The following is a 17,489-nucleotide window of genomic DNA, read 5'->3' on the forward strand; positions in this document are numbered from 1 at the left end:
TTCCATAACATATTTCCCAAAATACAGTAGTGATGTTTGAAACCAAATCTTCTTAGGCTGAACTTGGTGATGGGTGAAAACAAAACAGTCTCTACTTCATCTGTTGGTTACCGGCTGAACCTGAACATGATGAGGAGAGAAGATTAGACAAAGAATACTACTGTAAACTTCAATGTGGCATATATCAATATCATTATTCCAAAACATAGCTAAACTTGAATCAAAATCCCAAATCCTTGAGATACTTATTTCATCCTATCATCTCATTAATAAATGGCCGACATGATGAGGATAGTAAATACATACTACACTACTCTTTTAAGGTCTCTCTCTACTCTAGCTACTTCAATAATTTAACAAGTCGGTCATCTCTTCTTCACACGTGCGAACCGAACAGCCTCGCACGTGCCAGTCTTACAATAATTTTTATTTTTCCTCATCTTCTCTCCCATGAGAACAACACATTTGATAAGTTACAGCCCTTTTTTTTTTTTTTTTTTTTTTTTTTTTTTTTGTGTGTCTGAAGAATTTATTAATACAGAAACAAAAGAATCTGTAATGTCATAGTAACGCAACAATCTGGATTCCACGTCTTTTGCTTTTCTACGGAAGAAACCCAATTTCTCGGATCTGGGATCGTCGTATGAGCTGGAGCTGCTGCTGTTGATTCCATCATTTTGGTGTTTGTGATTTGGAATCACAGGATCGATCGATCAGCAAATGGAGTCGATACTGGCACGAGCCTTAGAGTATACACTCAAGTATTGGCTCAAATCATTCACCAGAGATCAGTTCAAGCTTCAAGGCCGTACCGCTCAGCTTTCTAACTTAGGTCCCCTTTCTTCTTCGACTCCGAGTTCTTCATCTCACTAATTGGGAATAAAAATGTCTTCTTTCTTTTCTGATTTAGATTATTTTGTGTGTGATGCAGACATTAATGGTGAGGCTATACACGCCAGTATGGGTTTGCCACCCGCACTTAGTGTGACTACTGCCAAAGTTGGAAAATTGGAAATCATGGTTTGTCTTTCAACTCCTTCCCCATTGTTATCTGTAATTAATTGTTTTCAAATGGAATTGAGTATAAATTCAAGTGAAATTGGGTATAGTAGCAGAGTCTTGTACATCTTATGTCTTTTTTTTGTTTCTCTTGATTTTGAGATGGTTCATTGAAATATTAGGCCATAATCCTGAGTGCATATCTCTAGTTTCCACCTTTTCTAAGAACATGGCTTTGATTTGTGACAATTCCTCGAGTGTAATGGAATTGTTGAATTTGATGGAACTTGCTACTAAACTGAAAAAGTTATTCTGGTTCTGTTAACGTGTGTGATCTAATCTTATTATTCACAAGCATTGAATTTTGTTTTCCTTCTCTCATTTTCCTCTTCATACAGCTTCCATATGTCAGTAATGTACAAACTGAGCCCGTAGTTGTGCAAATAGATAAACTCGATCTTGTTCTTGAAGAAAATCCTGATGCTGATGTGACAAAGGGTCCAAGCAGGTACTACTGGATCCCTACTTCAGTGTTCAGTCTTAACTGAGGCTTTGCTTAATTTCCCAGAATATTATTGATTCTTTTTTTTTTCTCATTCAGTGTTCAGTCTCCTACCGCCTCTGGAAAAAGTAATGGTTATGGATTCGCTGACAAGGTGTGGTATCTCTACTACTTGGTCAATATTTCAAAAATTTATCCCATAAAGCACAGAGGCATTACTAGTTATTAACTTGGTGGATCAAATTGTCTAGCCTCCTCTAATTATTATTTTTGTGATTTTTCCTAACAGAACTGATAACTACCATGTGTCATACTCTCCATATATAGAAGAATATAATTTCCATCTCACCTTGAAATTATATTTCCTAAGGAAATGCTGATAATGTTTTGTCCAATATATGTTTGTCTGGTAAATCTCAGTATAGTAGGTAGGCTAAAAATTCAAGAATGAGGAAATAGGCTGTATGGTTTCGATCACTCTGTAGTTAGGTAGGTGGTTTTGAGCTTTGTTCATTATTGTTCTTTCTTGCACAATTTGGTTAAAGACTAGCAATGCATATAATCCTCTTGTTTTGCCGTAGCAATGATGTCAATTTGCCTGAGTGATATCTTTGTTTGGGTTTATAGTTGTATTCATTTCCGATATATATGTATCAGATTGCAGATGGAATGACTTTACAAGTTAAGGTGGTCAATCTTCTTCTTGAAACCGGAGGTGGTGCTCACCGTGAAGGAGGGGCAGCCTGGTAAGTTACTTTTAGTGCACCCATTGTCTATCAATTTGAGATTTAGCATGTCTGTGTTGGAATCTCGTTACGTAGAGTTCTGGTTGTTTTCTAATCTATGCCTTTCACACTCCTACCTGACTAAATTCTCGTTTTCGATTTACTCTACTCGGGGATTAATTCTAAGTTCCCTGAGTTGCTGCTTATGTATGTCTAAGCTCTTATACTCTATATATCTAGGGCTGCTCCGCTGGCATCTATTACAATACGTAACCTTGTTCTGTATACCACTAATGAGAGTTGGAAGGTGAGATTTGCGAGCAATGATGTAGGAAAATTCGTTTCTGGAAGAATTGTATTTCTGAATGAATTTTCATTTACAGGTTGTAAATCTGAAAGAAGCGAGGGACTTCTCTACTAACACAGGATTTATTTATTTGTTTAAGGTATTGATGACACTCGTTAGCTAGTTTTCCTTGATATTATATTCTTGATGGCTCAAGATTGAGCATTCCGTTTAAACGAAAACAGTGCCAAACTATCCATCTATTTCCATGGTGCTTTGCTTTTAAAAGTACTTTATTCCTACCTGTTAATTTTCTTTGAATTTAATACTCCTGATGTGATTTGTTTTTCTACCTGTGATGCATATCCGTTTGTTATCAGAAACTTGAATGGGAAGCTTTATCAATTGATCTTCTACCACATCCTGATATGTTCACTGATGCTAATTTAGCCCGCTCTGAAGAAGCAAATCTCAGAGATGACGATGGTGCAAAACGAGTTTTCTTTGGAGGAGAACGCTTTTTAGAAGGAATTTCTGGCGAAGCACATGTAAACATTTGTATTCGATTCTCTTGTTCTTGTATATATGATATAAAAGCAAAGTGCTTGAATGCATTAGATGTTTTGGTGCCTAATTCATTAGCCCTGATGGTGGCCTTTTGTTCAGATCACAGTTCAGAGAACAGCACTAAACAGTCCACTTGGGCTTGAAGTCCAGTTGCACATTCCAGAAGCTGTTTGTCCAGCCTTAAGTGAACCAGGTTTGAAAACATATTCTCTTAGTTTTCTGATAACAGGTTGATGTAGATGAATAACTAAGTCTACTCATTATTCTTCTAAACAGGGTTGCGAGCTCTTCTCCGCTTTCTAACTGGAATGTACTTATGCCTAAACCGAGGAGATGTGGATCCTAAATCTCAGCAGGTCTTAAATTTCAAACTTCCAATTGATCTTTACAAAGGAAACGATTTACTTGAATTCTTTTTTCTCACTCTTTAATGGTATGCCTCCTCCAGTCTGCTGAAGCAGCAGGACGCTCTCTTGTCTCCGTTCTTGTGGACCATGTATTTCTTTGCATTAAAGATGCTGGTTAGTTGATTTGACTCACCTCATGCTAGCTAAGAGTGTGGTCTTGCATGAAATCATTACTATCTTTTCTTGGGTTTAACAATTACCATCTTTCGACGTTTCAGAATTCCAACTGGAACTACTGATGCAGTCACTCCTTTTTTCTCGAGTACGTTCTCACTGATTCTTAGAATTTGATCCAGTAACTAGCATGATTATGTTTCCTGCATTCACATTATGCACATTATGCACTATGGAACTTTCTTAGTTCTAGGAAATCGTATACCAAAATCTCAGGAAGTCTTGTTCTTATGATTTTATTGTAAGTGTGAGTATGAGTTTGAACAAGACACAAATTATCTATAATGAAATGGTATCTCGGGCAATGTTATAAAGAAATTAGGGATTTGGACCAGATTTGCTCCCTCATCAAAGTAGTTTCATGGTTAATAAATTTTCTAAAATGACTAATGCATATATTAGGTTTGACCACTAACTTGGTTGTCTCAAGCTCTATATATCTCTTCCCTGTCACGTTATGTTCACAAGAAAGTTTATTGCCCTCAGATGATTTATCGCACTTCAGTATGCTAAGCATCTTAATGAATTATATCTTGTTATGTGGTGCTGAAATCTGATATCACTTGGCATATATACTTGCAGGCATGTGTTTCGGACGGAGAATCAGCTAACTACTTGACCAAGATTTTGATTGGTGGGCTATTTTTAAGGTGAATATGCTTATGTCGGGATAAATAGTAAAATTCCTGATTAGAGTAATCTGTTTATAGCCTTTTTAAAGTGCTGACTATGCTCCCGATCATCATATGAATAGTATTCTTTACAATTTTACTAGAATGAAGAGCACTTAATTTTTGTTGATCTTTAGAGCATTATGATTGTCGTAGTTGCGATTTGCATAGTCAGGATCTTCGTTTCTGATGGCGCTTTTGAAACCTTTATCTAATTACCTTGAGTTTAATAGATGCAGAAGCCAAAATTTTACTTGATAGTGTATGTCCTACGGTATAAACAGGAAAGAGTTGTGGAAACTTCAAATAATCTACTTAGTACTCTGTTTATGGTGTTTTTTTGAAGCTAGGTCTTTTCCTTTTTTCATATCTTTGTTTCACATGCATTTGCTGGTTATGTTTATTTATAAACGTTTATATAGTTTCCATGTACCTGTGTTGGTTCACAAATTTGAATTTAGAGTTCTTGCATAATTTACTCATGGTTTTAATTCAGGGATGCTTTTTCGCGTTTACCTTGTGCTCTAGTCCAACCATCCATGAAAGCTGCAGCTGAAGACCTTGCAGTTCCCGACTTTGGTATTGACAGTTCTGGCTGTAGATTACAAAAATTCTTCCATTGTGATCCTCTCAGTTGCTAAAACATTTTCATGCTGATTAATTTTCCTTCCATATTTTTGGGACAGCCAAGAATTTTTGCGCTCTCATATATCCATTGGACAACGGCCCGTGGCAAATAGTTCAGGATGTACCCTTGATCTCCCTACATTCTCTTCAGGTCAAGCCATCCCCAAAACCCCCACACTTTTTCTCAAAGACAGTTATCCAGTGCCAACCACTCATGGTATGTGTATATAACGTAAAGATAAAATTCTCTTTTTAAACAAATTCTTCACCATTTTCTTCTTCTATCCTTTCTCTCAGGTTCATCTTCAGGAAGAAGCTTGTTTAAGAATTTCTTCTTTTCTGGCTGATGGCATTGTTGTGAATCCTGGTGATGTTTTGCCAGATAACTCTGTTAACTCTCTTCTTTTCACCCTGAAGGAGTTAGATGTCTCTGTTCCATTAGACATGAGTAATTTGGAAGATTCAGCAATCAAAGAAAACCTTTCCGTAAATAAGTCCTTCGTTGGGGCAAGGCTTCATATTGAAAACTTATCTTTTGCGGAGTCACCTACCCTAAAAGTTCGGCTACTAAACCTGGAGAAGGATCCTGCTTGCTTCTGTCTTTGGCCAGGACAGCCTATTGACGCCAGCCAAAAGAAATGGACAGCTGGAGCCTCACATTTTAGTTTGGCTTTGGAAACATCTCCCAACTCAACTGAACTTCAGAGCTCTCGTGGTCCGGAAATGGGTTTGTGGAATTGTGTTGAAGGAAAAGACATGTGTATAGAAGTTGCTATGGTATCTGCTGATGGAAAGCCACTGATAACAATTCCTCCTCCTGGTGGTATTGTTCGCATAGGAGTTGCTTGTGAGCAGTATATTTCGCGTGCTTCAGTGGAGCAGTTATTTTTTGTTCTGGACCTCTATTCTTACTTTGGTAAGGTCAGTGAAAGGATTTCAACTGTTAAAGAAAGCAAACGCCAGAATACTGTTTCTTTGACTGGAGGGTTGCTGGAGAAAGTTCCGAGTGATACTGCTGTGAAATTGGCTTTGAAGGATCTGCAGCTTAAGTTTCTTGAGTCTTCCTTTACTAGTACTCAGGACATGCCACTCGTTCAGTTTCTTGGCAAAGATCTTTCTGTGAAGGTAACTCATAGAACCCTTGGTGGCGCTATTGCAGTATCCTCCAACATATACTGGGAAAACATTGAGGTAGATTGTGTAGATACCGACGTACAACTTGAACATGAGAATAGCTGGAATGGTCACTTAGTTAGCTGTAATGGGTCTACTCCACTGAGGCGTGTCTTTTGGGTTGTCAACGGAAGACATGATGGGCAAAGTGGCAGCACTCTTATGACACCTTTTCTGGACATAAGCATAACACATGTGATTCCCCTCAGTGAAAAAGATATGGAGTGCCACAGTGTAAGCATCGTGGCTTGTATTTCAGGTGTACGCCTAGGAGGAGGAATGAGCTATGCTGAAGCTCTATTACACAGATTCGGAATTTTGAATCATGATGGTGGTCCAGGAGAGGGTCTGTCTAGAGGATTAGAGCATTTATCTTCTGGGCCTTTGTCAAAACTTTTCAAAGCATCTATAGTTGATGACAGGAAAAAGGGTACTGAAAAACTCCATCTTGATTGTTTCCATTTCATATAGTTCATGTGATAGTATCCTCTATACAGATAGCCTCTATACAGATAGTTCTTATTTACAGCTTCAAGTTTCACTAACCACTGTTGCTAATATATGCATCCAGATGGAACTCCAGGAAACTGGAATGGCGATGGTTTCCCACATTTGGGAAGGCCAGATGACATTGATGTCTCTGTTGAGTTAAGAGACTGGTTGTTTGCTTTGGAGGGAAGAGAAGGTGTTGGCACACACATTCTGAATAATGAAGATATTGGAAGAGAAGAGAGGTGTTGGCACACAAATTTCCGTACTTTCCGAGTAATAGCCAAGAGTACACCGAAGAATGTGGATTCAAATGGGACAGAAAATAAGTATGATGCTCACAGGTATCCTGTGGACTCAATTATTGTAAGTATCTGTACTCCCAATTTTTCCACACTCAATTTCTTTCCCTGAATTTTCTGAGGTTATAACCACTTCAGTTTGACGGAGAGTATGGTGGTGTGCCATAAGCGTTGTGGACCTTTATGTGTTACTGAGCCCGTTAAATTTTTATTTGGGAAATGCATTATAGGTCAGCGTCGAAGGTCTGCAGACAGTGAAGCCTCAAATGCAGAAAGGGACTGATTCTTGTAATGGTTTGCTTACAAATGGAGTTTACGAAAATGGTCACGTGCATGGAGGAGTAAACATTGAAGCTAATATTGTGGCATCGGATGACAAATCTGTTCCTGATGACTCATTGAACTGGGTGGCAGAAAGTTTGAAATTCTCTGTTAAGCAACCTGTAAGTGAAACTGATCTCATTGTTGTATGCTTCTTTCTTTTGTAAAGTAGTTTTTGTAATAGAGGATTTTGTCCTCTTTGTGCTGCAAGGTTGAGGCAGTAGTTACAAAAGATGAGTTGCAACATTTGTCATTCTTGTGCAAATCTGAAGTTGATGCAATGGGAAGGATAGTCGCAGGGGTTTTACGTGTGCTGAAGCTTGAAGACTCTATTGGCCAGGCAACGCTAAATCAACTAAGCAACCTTGGTATACTCATCACAAACTCCTCTGCATCTATTTTATAAAGAGTTTCAACTTTTGCCCTTTTGGCTTATAACTCTTATGTCTCTTTTGTTGCAGGAAGTGAAGGTTTTGACAAGATGTTCTCTCCAAAAGCGAGCAGAGCAGGAAGTCCCAAAATCTCACCTTTTGCTGCATCATCAGACTCTATGAGAGAAATCTCGTCACGTACAAACCTAGAATCTACCATTTCTTCCATAGAAGAAGCGTCGATGGAGTTAGAAGCCAAGTGTTCAGCTCTAGTTTCTGATCTCAGCGATTCAGAATCATCTTCCGCACATCACGCCAACGAGCTTAAGCAGAAACTCGAGAGTTTGCAGAGCTTAATGGCTAAATTACGAACCCAAATCTGAAATTTTTATACTCACAAGAAGAAGTAAACAAGGCAGCTAATTCTTTAATGTATATAGCCCCCAATATATATATAGAGATGTGAGAAATCACTACTTGAAGCGCGGCAAATTTTGTATTTTTATATACGGTGGAAACGAAACTTGTGTATGCATAACAACAAAGGAACTGTCTTTTGGATTGAAAAGTTTTGAGAAATTTTTGCAGAAAAAAAAGCTTTGGTTTTTACGTAAAGGGATCATTTTTATCGTCTCTACGGTTGTTGGATATTGGATAATGCTGGCTGCTTATGGGGAGAGTTTGGTTGTTTCGAAACCTTACTTGTTAAGTCCATCTTTGTACCTAAAAGCTCTTAAATTATGCAGCTACCAAATCGTCAAGAAACAACTTGTGTTGATCCAGGGGGATTCGGTTACAAATGGGTTCGGATCCAATCTCCAGTTGAACAATACGTTGATAGATTTGTACTCAAAACAGGGAGATGTGAAACACGCACGTAAACTGTTTGATAGAATTCCTAAGAGAGATGTGGTTTCTTGGACAGTTATGATTTCGGGGTTTTCTCGGTGTGGATATCACAGGGACGCGTTGCTGTTGTTCAAACAGATGCACCAGGAAGGTGTTAGGGGTAATTGGCACACTTACGGGAGTGTTTTGAAGTCGTGTAAAGATTTGAGATGTCTTAAAGAAGGGATGCAGATACAAGGTTGTGTGGAGAAAGGGAGATTTGCAGGGAACTTAGTTGTGAAAAGTGTATTGCTTTCTCTTTATGCCAGGTTTGGAAAGATGGAGGAAGTTCATCTTCTGTTTGATTCAATGAACAAGAGGGATTTGGTTTCTTGGAATGCAATGATTGATGGATACACCGCTAATGCTTGTGCAGATACTTCGTTTAGTCTGTTTCAGTTAATGCTCTCGGAAGGTGAACTACTACTTTGTTTCTATTCTTTCCACATATTTCAAAACCATTTTGACTCAGTTTGGTTAAATGGGTTCTTGTGTTGTTCTGTGTTAGGGAAGAAGCCAGACTGCTTCACTTTTGGAAGCCTCTTGAGAGCTTCTATAATTGTTAAGTGTCTTGATATAGTCGGTGAATTACATGGATTAGCGATCAAGCTGGGTTTTGGAAGATCAAGTGCACTGATTAGGTCTCTGATTGATGCATATGTGAAGTGTGGTAGCATTGCCAATGCTTGGAAGCTATATGAGGGGACGACAAAAAGGGACTTAATCTCTTGCACTGCTCTAATTACAGGTTTCACACAGCAGACCAACTGCAGAAGTGATGATGCGTTTGATATCTTCAAAGAGATGATACGGATGAAAACAAAGATGGACGAAGTTGTAGTATCCTCGATGCTTAAAATATGCACCAACATCGCATCTGTAACCGTTGGAAGACAAATCCATGGGTTCGCCTTAAAATCCTCCCAAGTCAGATTTGATGTTGCTTTGGGTAACTCGCTAATAGATATGTATGCAAAGTCTGGAGAACTTGAGGATGCAGTCCTTGCTTTTGAAGAGATAAAAGAGAAAGATGTGAGATCATGGACCTCTCTGATTGCAGGATATGGAAGACATGGAACTATTCAGAAAGCAATTGATCTTTATAACAGAATGGAGCATGAAGGGATCGAACCAAATGACGTTACATTTCTTTCTCTCCTCTCTACTTGTAGCCATACAGGACAAACCGAACTAGGCTGGAAGATTTACAACACAATGATCAACAAGCACGGTATCGAAGCTCGAGAAGAGCACTTATCTTGCATCATAGATATGCTTGCACGTGGTGGCTACCTGGAGGAAGCTTATCAACTGATAAGAAGTAAAGGGGGTATTACAAATGTTAGCTCATCAACATGGGGATCTTTTTTTGATGCGTGCAAGCGCCATGGGAACGTGCAGCTCAGTAAAGTAGCAGCCTCACAGCTTCTAAGTATGGAACCGAAGAAACCAGTTAATTTTATAAATTTGGCCAGTGTATATGCAGCTAATGGAGCATGGGACAATGCTTTGAAGACTAGAAAGCTAATGAAGGAAAGTGGCTCCTGCAATAAAGCTCCAGGATACAGCCTTGTGTATTGAACAAAAGAGAATAAGTGAAAATCTCATAGAAGGTTTACAAAGTGGTTCAAATGTTGACGTTTACAAGGCTATAGGGAGCATCTCAAGGTTTCAGGGCGTAGAGACAAACTATTGCAAATAAAACCATATAAGAGTTACAACAAAAGAATGGAGATCTCATTTCTCAGCACTCCTAATTCATCAATTCCTACAAGAATCAGACCGCTACTTGTTAATCATGTCCCAGCGCCATATAGTCCCGTCCTCGCAGCAAGCAAGAATTGTGCTACAATCCCATGGAAGAAACAGAGTATGTCGGAATCCAATGTTTGGTTTCATTTACAGTAATTATTGAGTCATAAATAAAATTATGAAGTTTGCATTTGGTGAGAGAGAAGATTGATTATACCTTCCATCGACAGACATGGCGGTTTGCCTGATTACAGACTTTGATTGATTGTGTGATAACCTATATAGCAACAGAGAATTACGTCAAGACTACAAAGAAAGACACACCAAAGCGAAGCTTGATCATTTGACTAAATCTGAATTCGAAATTAACGTACTTTGTAATCAAAACAGGAGGACAAGTTTTTAAATCCCAGACATAAATCTTTCCTTCCTGATTACCTGATACCAAACCAACAAGGAAGTTGTCACAAAATGAATAAGAAATGTTATGTATGTACTGCAAATTTGTATCTAGTAAGCTCTCTGATCACCTATTGCGACAGAACTGAAATGGAGGTCATAAGAAAACTTGATAAACCAAATATCGCACATCGGAATCGGGTATCTTAGTATAACATCAGAAGTACCCTGCAAAGCACGGAAACCTCATCTGTAAAATATGTGATGAAATGAATGAATCTGTTCTGTTTGACGCAGAAAAGAGATCTTACCTCTCCAGGGGAATTCTCTTTCAGTTGTGGTTCCCACAACACGATCTCGTTGTCCACACTCTAAAATCATATAGAACACACAAGAGTAAGTGTCTTAGTATTACACCTATCCACTATTGACTTATTCCACCAAATGAAATGATCTTAACCATCATTGACTGACTAACCTTTGAAAGAATAAAATCACCAAACCAACGGTTACAATCTACATAATTTGTATGAACTGAAGCAGTAAATACCTATCATAGAAGTAATGTTATCAACAAAGGCCATCAATACTTGTATACCACTTGTTGTTATACAAGACAAAGGGAAAACAAAATACTCACAGGGAATTGGACAAACTTCGTGGGAAATTTTGAAGGTTCATCATTCCATGTGAACGACTTCTCGACATATGTCCAAAACTCTAACGACAGCCAAAGAATAAGATGATCATACAAACGAACCACAAGCCATTTTTCTCAAAAGGGTTCCTTACAAATGTGCTTGATCGTACCTTTCATTGACCATATTTTAATAGTGGTATCCATACCACAACTAGCAAAACGGTAAATATCAGAAGGGTGAAAATCCTACAATTTTCAACTGAGTCAGATTGTAGTTATCTTTCATATCCATTCTATTTAAGGGAATATAAAAACCATATTGGCTCACCACACTTAGAACTTCGTAGCGATGACCTCCAGCTCCAGCAAATATCAGAATACATATCCCAGTTTCAATGTTCCACAAGCGAACAGATTCATCCTGATTCCAATTAAACATAAGAGCTCTTAATCTTCAGCAAATAAATAAATGTCAGGATATTATTAGAAAGAAAAGCAAACCAAGAGGTATGAATACCTTGCTAGCAGTAATCACAAGTTGAGGCTTCAAAGGTTGTGTTCTGATTTCGTTTACTGAATCTCCATGGCCCACAAGGCTCTGCACATATGTGAGCACAGATTATACAAGAAAGAAATAGAATCATTTCCTAGGATACATAGAACATCCATAAATTCTCCATGTCATTCAAAAGCTTATAGAATTGCAATAATACCTTATGAATCCTTTCATTGTTGACGTCAATGACTCGGATTATGCCTTTTACTCCTCCAGCAGCAACATATGGGCTCCCATTAACGCCACACGCCCAACTTACAGTGTAAAACGACTCTTCCTTCTGATCTCCAGAACACATAGACATACACTCAAATGGCCTCAACGAAACATAACTTCTTTTAATTCATGGAAAAGATATTAAATCTATTATATGTATACTTCCTTACATCCTCATCAGTATAAGATTGCAATGCAGATATGGCTCCATCTTCAAGACAATTGTACAGAGTAATCTACATAATTAGAGAACCATGTTAAAGCTTTTATGGGGAACTCAAGAATACTGTTAACTAGTATCGCACACCATAAAATCACTCAATTGAAATTATACAGAAACTAGGACAAATGAAATTTTTTACAATTAGTTAAAAAACTACATTCACTTTAAGCTACCAAACAACCTTACTACAGAGACAAAAAAAACTGTAAGAACCACTGCATTAAACAGATAATGGGACCTAACTAAGCATATAAGATTACAAACTAACTCCATGAATTCCAAATTGGTTTTCAAAAATGGAACCGGAGAACTTTCGAATGGTATAACTGCTGATGAGACCAAATATCTCTCACCAAAAACATCATTCAACTTTAAATTCAGTTGGAACTGAGAGAGAGGGAAACATTTGCAATTAGTTAAGAAACAAAATTCACATTGAGCAACTGAACAACCTTACTGCAGAAAAGAATATACTATTAGAAACACCACACTAAAAAGAGAATGAAACCTAGTCAAGTGTAGAAGGTTACGAATTAACTCCACTCATTTCCGATTGGTTTGTAAACAGAAGCCGGGAACTTTCACACGACATCAAAACCCACTAAGCCTAAACTACCCGATACTTTCGACTGAAGAGAAGTGAGCCCAAGGAGCCATAATCAGCTAAACTAGGAACCGTAATTGAAAACAAGATAGAGCAATCAAGTGTATAAGGTAAATCATTGATGAGCAAAAAGTATTATCAGCTATATTAGGAACTCTCATTGAAGACAATGTATAGCAATCAAGTATAAAAAGGTAACCAATTCAGTCACTCCAACATATAACTTTCACAAAATCTCCAATACCATAATGCTTAAAACTTAGACACTTCATAAATCAATGATGGCCGTTTCAAAAGGAACACTCAGATAAGCACACCTAAGAAGCAAAAGTTTCAATTTTTAAATCTCAAACAAGGCTAGAAATCCAGAATCAGACACAAAAGGAAAGTACCTATTATTGCAAATCAATCTCAGTCAAAAAAAAAAAAACCTAAACCCAAAATTGAAACCTTTTGATTCCGAATTGAAAAAGTTGAAACCTTTACCCGATTACCACCAGCGGTGACGAAGACACTGAAGAATCGAGAATCAAGGAAGTTAAAAACAACAGCATACAAAGGTTTCTTCCCCTCTTGGATCCTATTCGTCACTTTGTACGTATTCTTGTTCGATGGATTCAAAGACCCAACAAGTGACTCGTTCCCTAAAACTATCTTCGACATTCAAAATTCCAAATCTCTCTCTCTAACTTTTTCTCTTTCTCTCTCTCTCTCTCTCTCGCTGGCACAGCTAATCTAAAAGCTCGCTCATGCAACAAACCACCACAACGGGTCTTTTGAAATTTTCGATTATACACACAAATTTGCGTGCTATTACTGTGTAACCGAAGCTTTGTGACCTGACGACAAAATTTTATTTTGGACCTGACACAAATTCCTACCTGTTATAAAAAGAAAAAATAAAAAAAATTGGTAAATATTAACGTTATGCTCACAATTAACGTTATGCTGAAGAAAAAAAATATTATAGATTCTTTGATTGATATCATCGAAATTTACCTATTTGTTTTATAAAAAAAAAAATTGTTAAAAGGTAAGATTGAAATTTTGTAAGAGCAATGATAAGTAAAACCTCTAAAAGTTTAATAATATCCAGCTCATATTTTATTGATTTATAAAGCTATTATTTATAGAGAAATTTCCTAATTTTATAAAATTAATACCTAATGAAAATTATCTTTTTCTGATAAAATTTATAATTTCCTTTCTTTTTTTTTTTGAGTTTTTGGATGTAAATATTTTCTGATGAAATAAGAAAAGATTATATATGAGTTCAAATAAGAATGTAAATTTAAATATAACAAACAACACTATGGTCATTTTTACTTAATTTGTCTTTAGGTATATATCTAAATAAATTTATTAAATTAGTAATTTATGAAAATAATAGGATCACATGTTTACATAGGATTTCAATAATAAATACTCTCATTTTCCCCACTTTATAAGATCTTTTAGGTGAAAACCCAAAATTTAAGAAACCATAAATATTTTGTTATTTTTACGCAAAAAAATTATTGACTATTGATTTTTAAAATTTTAACCAATAGAAAAAAAAAAATGCATAATACTAATGGTCATAAATTTTTGATTGAACCTCTCGTAAAAACTAGTATGAAAGATTTTTAGGTGGATTAACTAAATTATGACGCGTGGACACAATGCATCGATTAAAATCTTTTCAGAAGATGCTAACGATTAATCTGACCTCTCATAAAAACTAGTATGTGATGAATCCAAAACGGACAATTTCCATCATTTGAAAAATGACAGTAGGATCTGGATCACTCCACGATTGAGAAATTGGGTTAAGTTCATCATATAATGATTGGGTTGGCTATTGTACTCACTAAAAATTAAGAAGCGACGATATGGTCTCATAAATAATCTTTTGAAAAAATCCGATAAATACTAAATATTTATCATGAACAATATTTTTCAATAGCTTGCACTTTATAACATTTTCAATTGTTGTAGAATTCTTATTCAAAAATTTAAGTAATTTTTTGCAATATTTTAAATAATAATAATAATGAGCGACGACTAATAATAAATCTAAGTCTACACAAAGAACATAAATTGATTCTAAATTATTTGAAAGATAAAAATGTTTTGGATGAGATATGAATGGAATTACTGAATAATTTCGTATAGAAGAATCCTACCACATCTATAAATCACTCCACTTCATATCATCATATTCACTACAAAGTTTTTCACTCAAGAAAAAAAAAATATTTAAGGAAAAAGAGCTCTAGCTGTAAGTTCTGATCTCCCTTTCAGTCTTCTCATGTTATTTCCATGGTTTGGTCCTAAAGAGATTTACCGTTTCTTCAATATTTAATGTATTTTTTTCAAAATTAAGCTAGATTTGTCATGTAGCAATCATGATTTGACGATAATCACATTTCTCATGCCTTGTTGTTGCTCTCTAAATACGTGTGTACATATACATGTAAACGTTCATATATTTATCAATGTGTATAAATATAGGCACCAAACCAACACACGATCTCTACAAGAATAGTGGATCGATTAGTTTCTGAAAGAAAAAAAAAGAAAAAAAAACTTAAATTTTGTTGATCGATTTGCTTAATTCTTTGCAGTAAGTGTTTCAAACACATATAGTGTATTATGCCCTATTTCATATCTTATGCTTTCTGTTTATCTATTATCCTCAGAAAATTCATAGAAATATTGTCAGAAATTTATACTGTTTTTGTTTTGATTGATTTTTCTTCAAATTTTATAGAGTGAAAATGGAGAACGAGTTGGACTTAACACTGAAGTTGGGTTTGCCGAATTCGACTGTTGCTGAGACACATCTGAGCTTAAACACTTCCACCACCACTTCAACCATCACTGATCAGGTCTTATTTCATTAATTTATTCATTGTTCTTTTTAATTTTTTCACTATAATTGATTGATGTGGGCATGAATAAATATGAAAAAAAACTCTTCAATCGTAGAGATCTCTATTGATTACCATTTTCTTCTTCTTTAATTTATTTGCTTTTGAAGAAAATGAACTAGTTTCATGCTTATCATACACATGTTTTTCTAAAAAAAATTCATTGAACTTTTATTAGAAAGACCAAAACGCTAAAAGTCTCTTAATGGTAAAAACACTAATTGGAGGAAAAAAACATAAAAACCTTATCACATAAATATGCATTAATTTCCTAATATATTGAAATATTTAATTAATTAATTACGTAACAAAAAAAAAAAAAATAGGGAACCACCAACACCAACGTCGTGGACGGTGGCCGTGGAGATCACAACAACAACAACGAAGGCAGCCGCGGAGGCAGCAGCAACAACGGTGGTGAGGTTTTCAACCTACGTCGGTCTCTTTGGGGAGATAATGAAGTGATCAACGACCAAGTTGCAAGAAGCAACGTGGACATGAATATAAGAGTCTACAATTACATCTTTCAACAGTTCGTCGGCGCCCCTAACACCTTGAACGTCGGTCCTTATCCGATGCCTCCATCTCTGAGATCGGCACCGGCTCCGGCCGTGACTCCTGAGTTTGTTCTGATCGACGTTCCCACTAGGAGAGCTAGTCGTAACAACACTGAGTTGATGGCCAATGCTTGGAACGAGACCCCGAGTGCTCACGCGAAGCGGCTTCGCGGTTACGGTGGCTACTACAGCGGCGGAAGGGGTGAAGGGACGTTGAGGAAGTGTACGAACGTGAATTGTAACGCAGTTACCACTCCTATGTGGCGAAGGGGTCCTCTTGGTCCTAAGGTGATGAATTAGTCTTTAATTTTTTTTTAAGTAAGTAATTAATCAGGTCTGAATTATTTAATTACTAATCATTAAATTGGTAAATGTGTGTTTTCAGAGTTTGTGCAATGCTTGTGGGATCAAGTTCAGGAAGGAGGAAGAGAGGAAAGCCAAAAGGAACCGAGAGTCATTGTCGTTGGATAATTGATTTTATCATTATAAATTTATAATTAAGCAATTGTAATTTGAAGGTCGCTCATTTGCATGCAAAGCTTATAATATTCATGAATTTGTGGTTTTTTTCATTTATTTATTTATAATATTCATACTGCAGTGAACGGTTACATATCAAAAGTATATTACTCGCAGACAATTGTACTCAGTACACAAAATATTGTTTGGTTCATACTTTTGAGCAGATTTCAATATTAGAATATATAAAAACTTGGAGAAATAAATACATTTTGGTCATTCATTCAAATAATTGTATATTTGATATAAAAAGAAATATTGTTTATTTTTTTCTCTCCAAATATTGCAGAAGTGTTATATTTTATTTTCCTTTTTCTAATTTTTTTAAAAGTCTGTGTAAAATCATATATTCATATACATCTACCAGAATATATTTAGTAGTCTAAAATAAATTCAATAGAATAGTATTTTATTAAAAAAATCAATAGAATAATAGTATCTTCATAAATTATAATTTTTTGTTGATAGATGAAAATGGTGATTATGTGTAGAATTAAATACTAAATAAATTCCAAAATCTAGTGACGACAAGTAAAGACAAGTAAGTTTGTGTACGTTGTTTTTTTTTTTGTTTTATTACTAACAATAAAGGCTATTTTCTCTAAAACC

The 17,489-nt window shown here is 36.1% G+C and overlaps 4 protein-coding genes across 4 annotated transcripts; 3 read left to right on the forward strand and 1 right to left on the reverse strand.

Moving 5' to 3' along the window:
* Window positions 1-452: 452 nt before the first annotated feature.
* On the forward strand, window positions 453-8,343 carry LOC104746489 (uncharacterized). The gene is made up of 20 exons (XM_087489302.1): window positions 453-832; window positions 932-1,020; window positions 1,398-1,507; window positions 1,601-1,655; window positions 2,159-2,247; window positions 2,467-2,533; window positions 2,610-2,672; window positions 2,893-3,060; window positions 3,179-3,272; window positions 3,356-3,435; window positions 3,528-3,600; window positions 3,705-3,748; window positions 4,243-4,310; window positions 4,828-4,910; window positions 5,018-5,175; window positions 5,256-6,561; window positions 6,703-6,986; window positions 7,153-7,365; window positions 7,455-7,611; window positions 7,705-8,343. The coding sequence occupies exons 1-20, from the start codon at window positions 721-723 to the stop codon at window positions 7,995-7,997; spliced, it is 3,606 nt and encodes a 1,201-aa protein (XP_087345428.1). The 5' UTR covers window positions 453-720; the 3' UTR covers window positions 7,998-8,343.
* LOC104746488 (pentatricopeptide repeat-containing protein At3g20730-like) lies at window positions 8,100-10,571 on the forward strand. Its single transcript, XM_010467972.2, has 2 exons — window positions 8,100-8,917; window positions 9,011-10,571. The coding sequence occupies exons 1-2, from the start codon at window positions 8,272-8,274 to the stop codon at window positions 10,081-10,083; spliced, it is 1,719 nt and encodes a 572-aa protein (XP_010466274.2). The 5' UTR covers window positions 8,100-8,271; the 3' UTR covers window positions 10,084-10,571.
* LOC104746486 (polycomb group protein FERTILIZATION-INDEPENDENT ENDOSPERM) lies at window positions 10,095-13,860 on the reverse strand. Its single transcript, XM_010467971.3, has 13 exons — window positions 13,379-13,860; window positions 12,236-12,301; window positions 12,007-12,129; window positions 11,811-11,891; window positions 11,622-11,714; window positions 11,464-11,539; window positions 11,294-11,373; window positions 11,132-11,203; window positions 10,965-11,024; window positions 10,785-10,881; window positions 10,629-10,692; window positions 10,472-10,531; window positions 10,095-10,348 (listed from the first exon to the last, which is right to left on the reverse strand). The coding sequence occupies exons 1-13, from the start codon at window positions 13,553-13,555 to the stop codon at window positions 10,288-10,290; spliced, it is 1,110 nt and encodes a 369-aa protein (XP_010466273.1). The 5' UTR covers window positions 13,556-13,860; the 3' UTR covers window positions 10,095-10,287.
* A 1,426-nt stretch (window positions 13,861-15,286) lies between these two features.
* On the forward strand, window positions 15,287-16,982 carry LOC104746490 (GATA transcription factor 29-like). Its single transcript, XM_010467976.3, has 4 exons — window positions 15,287-15,497; window positions 15,645-15,762; window positions 16,131-16,649; window positions 16,747-16,982. Exons 2-4 carry the CDS (start codon window positions 15,652-15,654, stop codon window positions 16,834-16,836), a joined length of 720 nt encoding a protein of 239 aa, XP_010466278.2. The 5' UTR covers window positions 15,287-15,497; window positions 15,645-15,651; the 3' UTR covers window positions 16,837-16,982.
* The last annotated feature ends 507 nt before the right edge of the window (window positions 16,983-17,489 follow it).

The sequence above is a fragment of the Camelina sativa genome, chromosome 15 (assembly GCF_030686135.1).
Source record: "Camelina sativa cultivar CO46 ecotype springtype chromosome 15, ASM3068613v1".
Classification (NCBI taxonomy): Eukaryota; Viridiplantae; Streptophyta; class Magnoliopsida; order Brassicales; family Brassicaceae; genus Camelina; species Camelina sativa.

Bases quoted from the DNA above. Each gene is read 5' to 3' on its own strand.
- LOC104746489 (XM_087489302.1), top strand. From the start codon at position 721: ATGGAGTCGATACTGGCACGAGCCTTAGAGTATACACTCAAGTATTGG. The intron at 2,248-2,466 runs GTAAGTTACTTT...CTATATATCTAG, and splicing joins CGTGAAGGAGGGGCAGCCTG to GGCTGCTCCGCTGGCATCTA. The intron at 3,061-3,178 runs GTAAACATTTGT...CCTTTTGTTCAG, and splicing joins GAATTTCTGGCGAAGCACAT to ATCACAGTTCAGAGAACAGC.
- LOC104746488 (XM_010467972.2), top strand. From the start codon at position 8,272: ATGCTGGCTGCTTATGGGGAGAGTTTGGTTGTTTCGAAACCTTACTTG. The intron at 8,918-9,010 runs GTGAACTACTAC...GTTCTGTGTTAG, and splicing joins TCAGTTAATGCTCTCGGAAG to GGAAGAAGCCAGACTGCTTC.
- LOC104746486 (XM_010467971.3), bottom strand. From the start codon at position 13,555: ATGTCGAAGATAGTTTTAGGGAACGAGTCACTTGTTGGGTCTTTGAAT. The intron at 11,204-11,293 runs GTGAGTATTTTG...CTTCTATGATAG, and splicing joins CGAAGTTTGTCCAATTCCCT to GTATTTACTGCTTCAGTTCA. The intron at 10,532-10,628 runs GTACGTTAATTT...GTTGCTATATAG, and splicing joins CCTCCTGTTTTGATTACAAA to GTTATCACACAATCAATCAA.
- LOC104746490 (XM_010467976.3), top strand. From the start codon at position 15,652: ATGGAGAACGAGTTGGACTTAACACTGAAGTTGGGTTTGCCGAATTCG. The intron at 15,763-16,130 runs GTCTTATTTCAT...AAAAAAAAATAG, and splicing joins CTTCAACCATCACTGATCAG to GGAACCACCAACACCAACGT. The intron at 16,650-16,746 runs GTGATGAATTAG...GTGTGTTTTCAG, and splicing joins GGGGTCCTCTTGGTCCTAAG to AGTTTGTGCAATGCTTGTGG.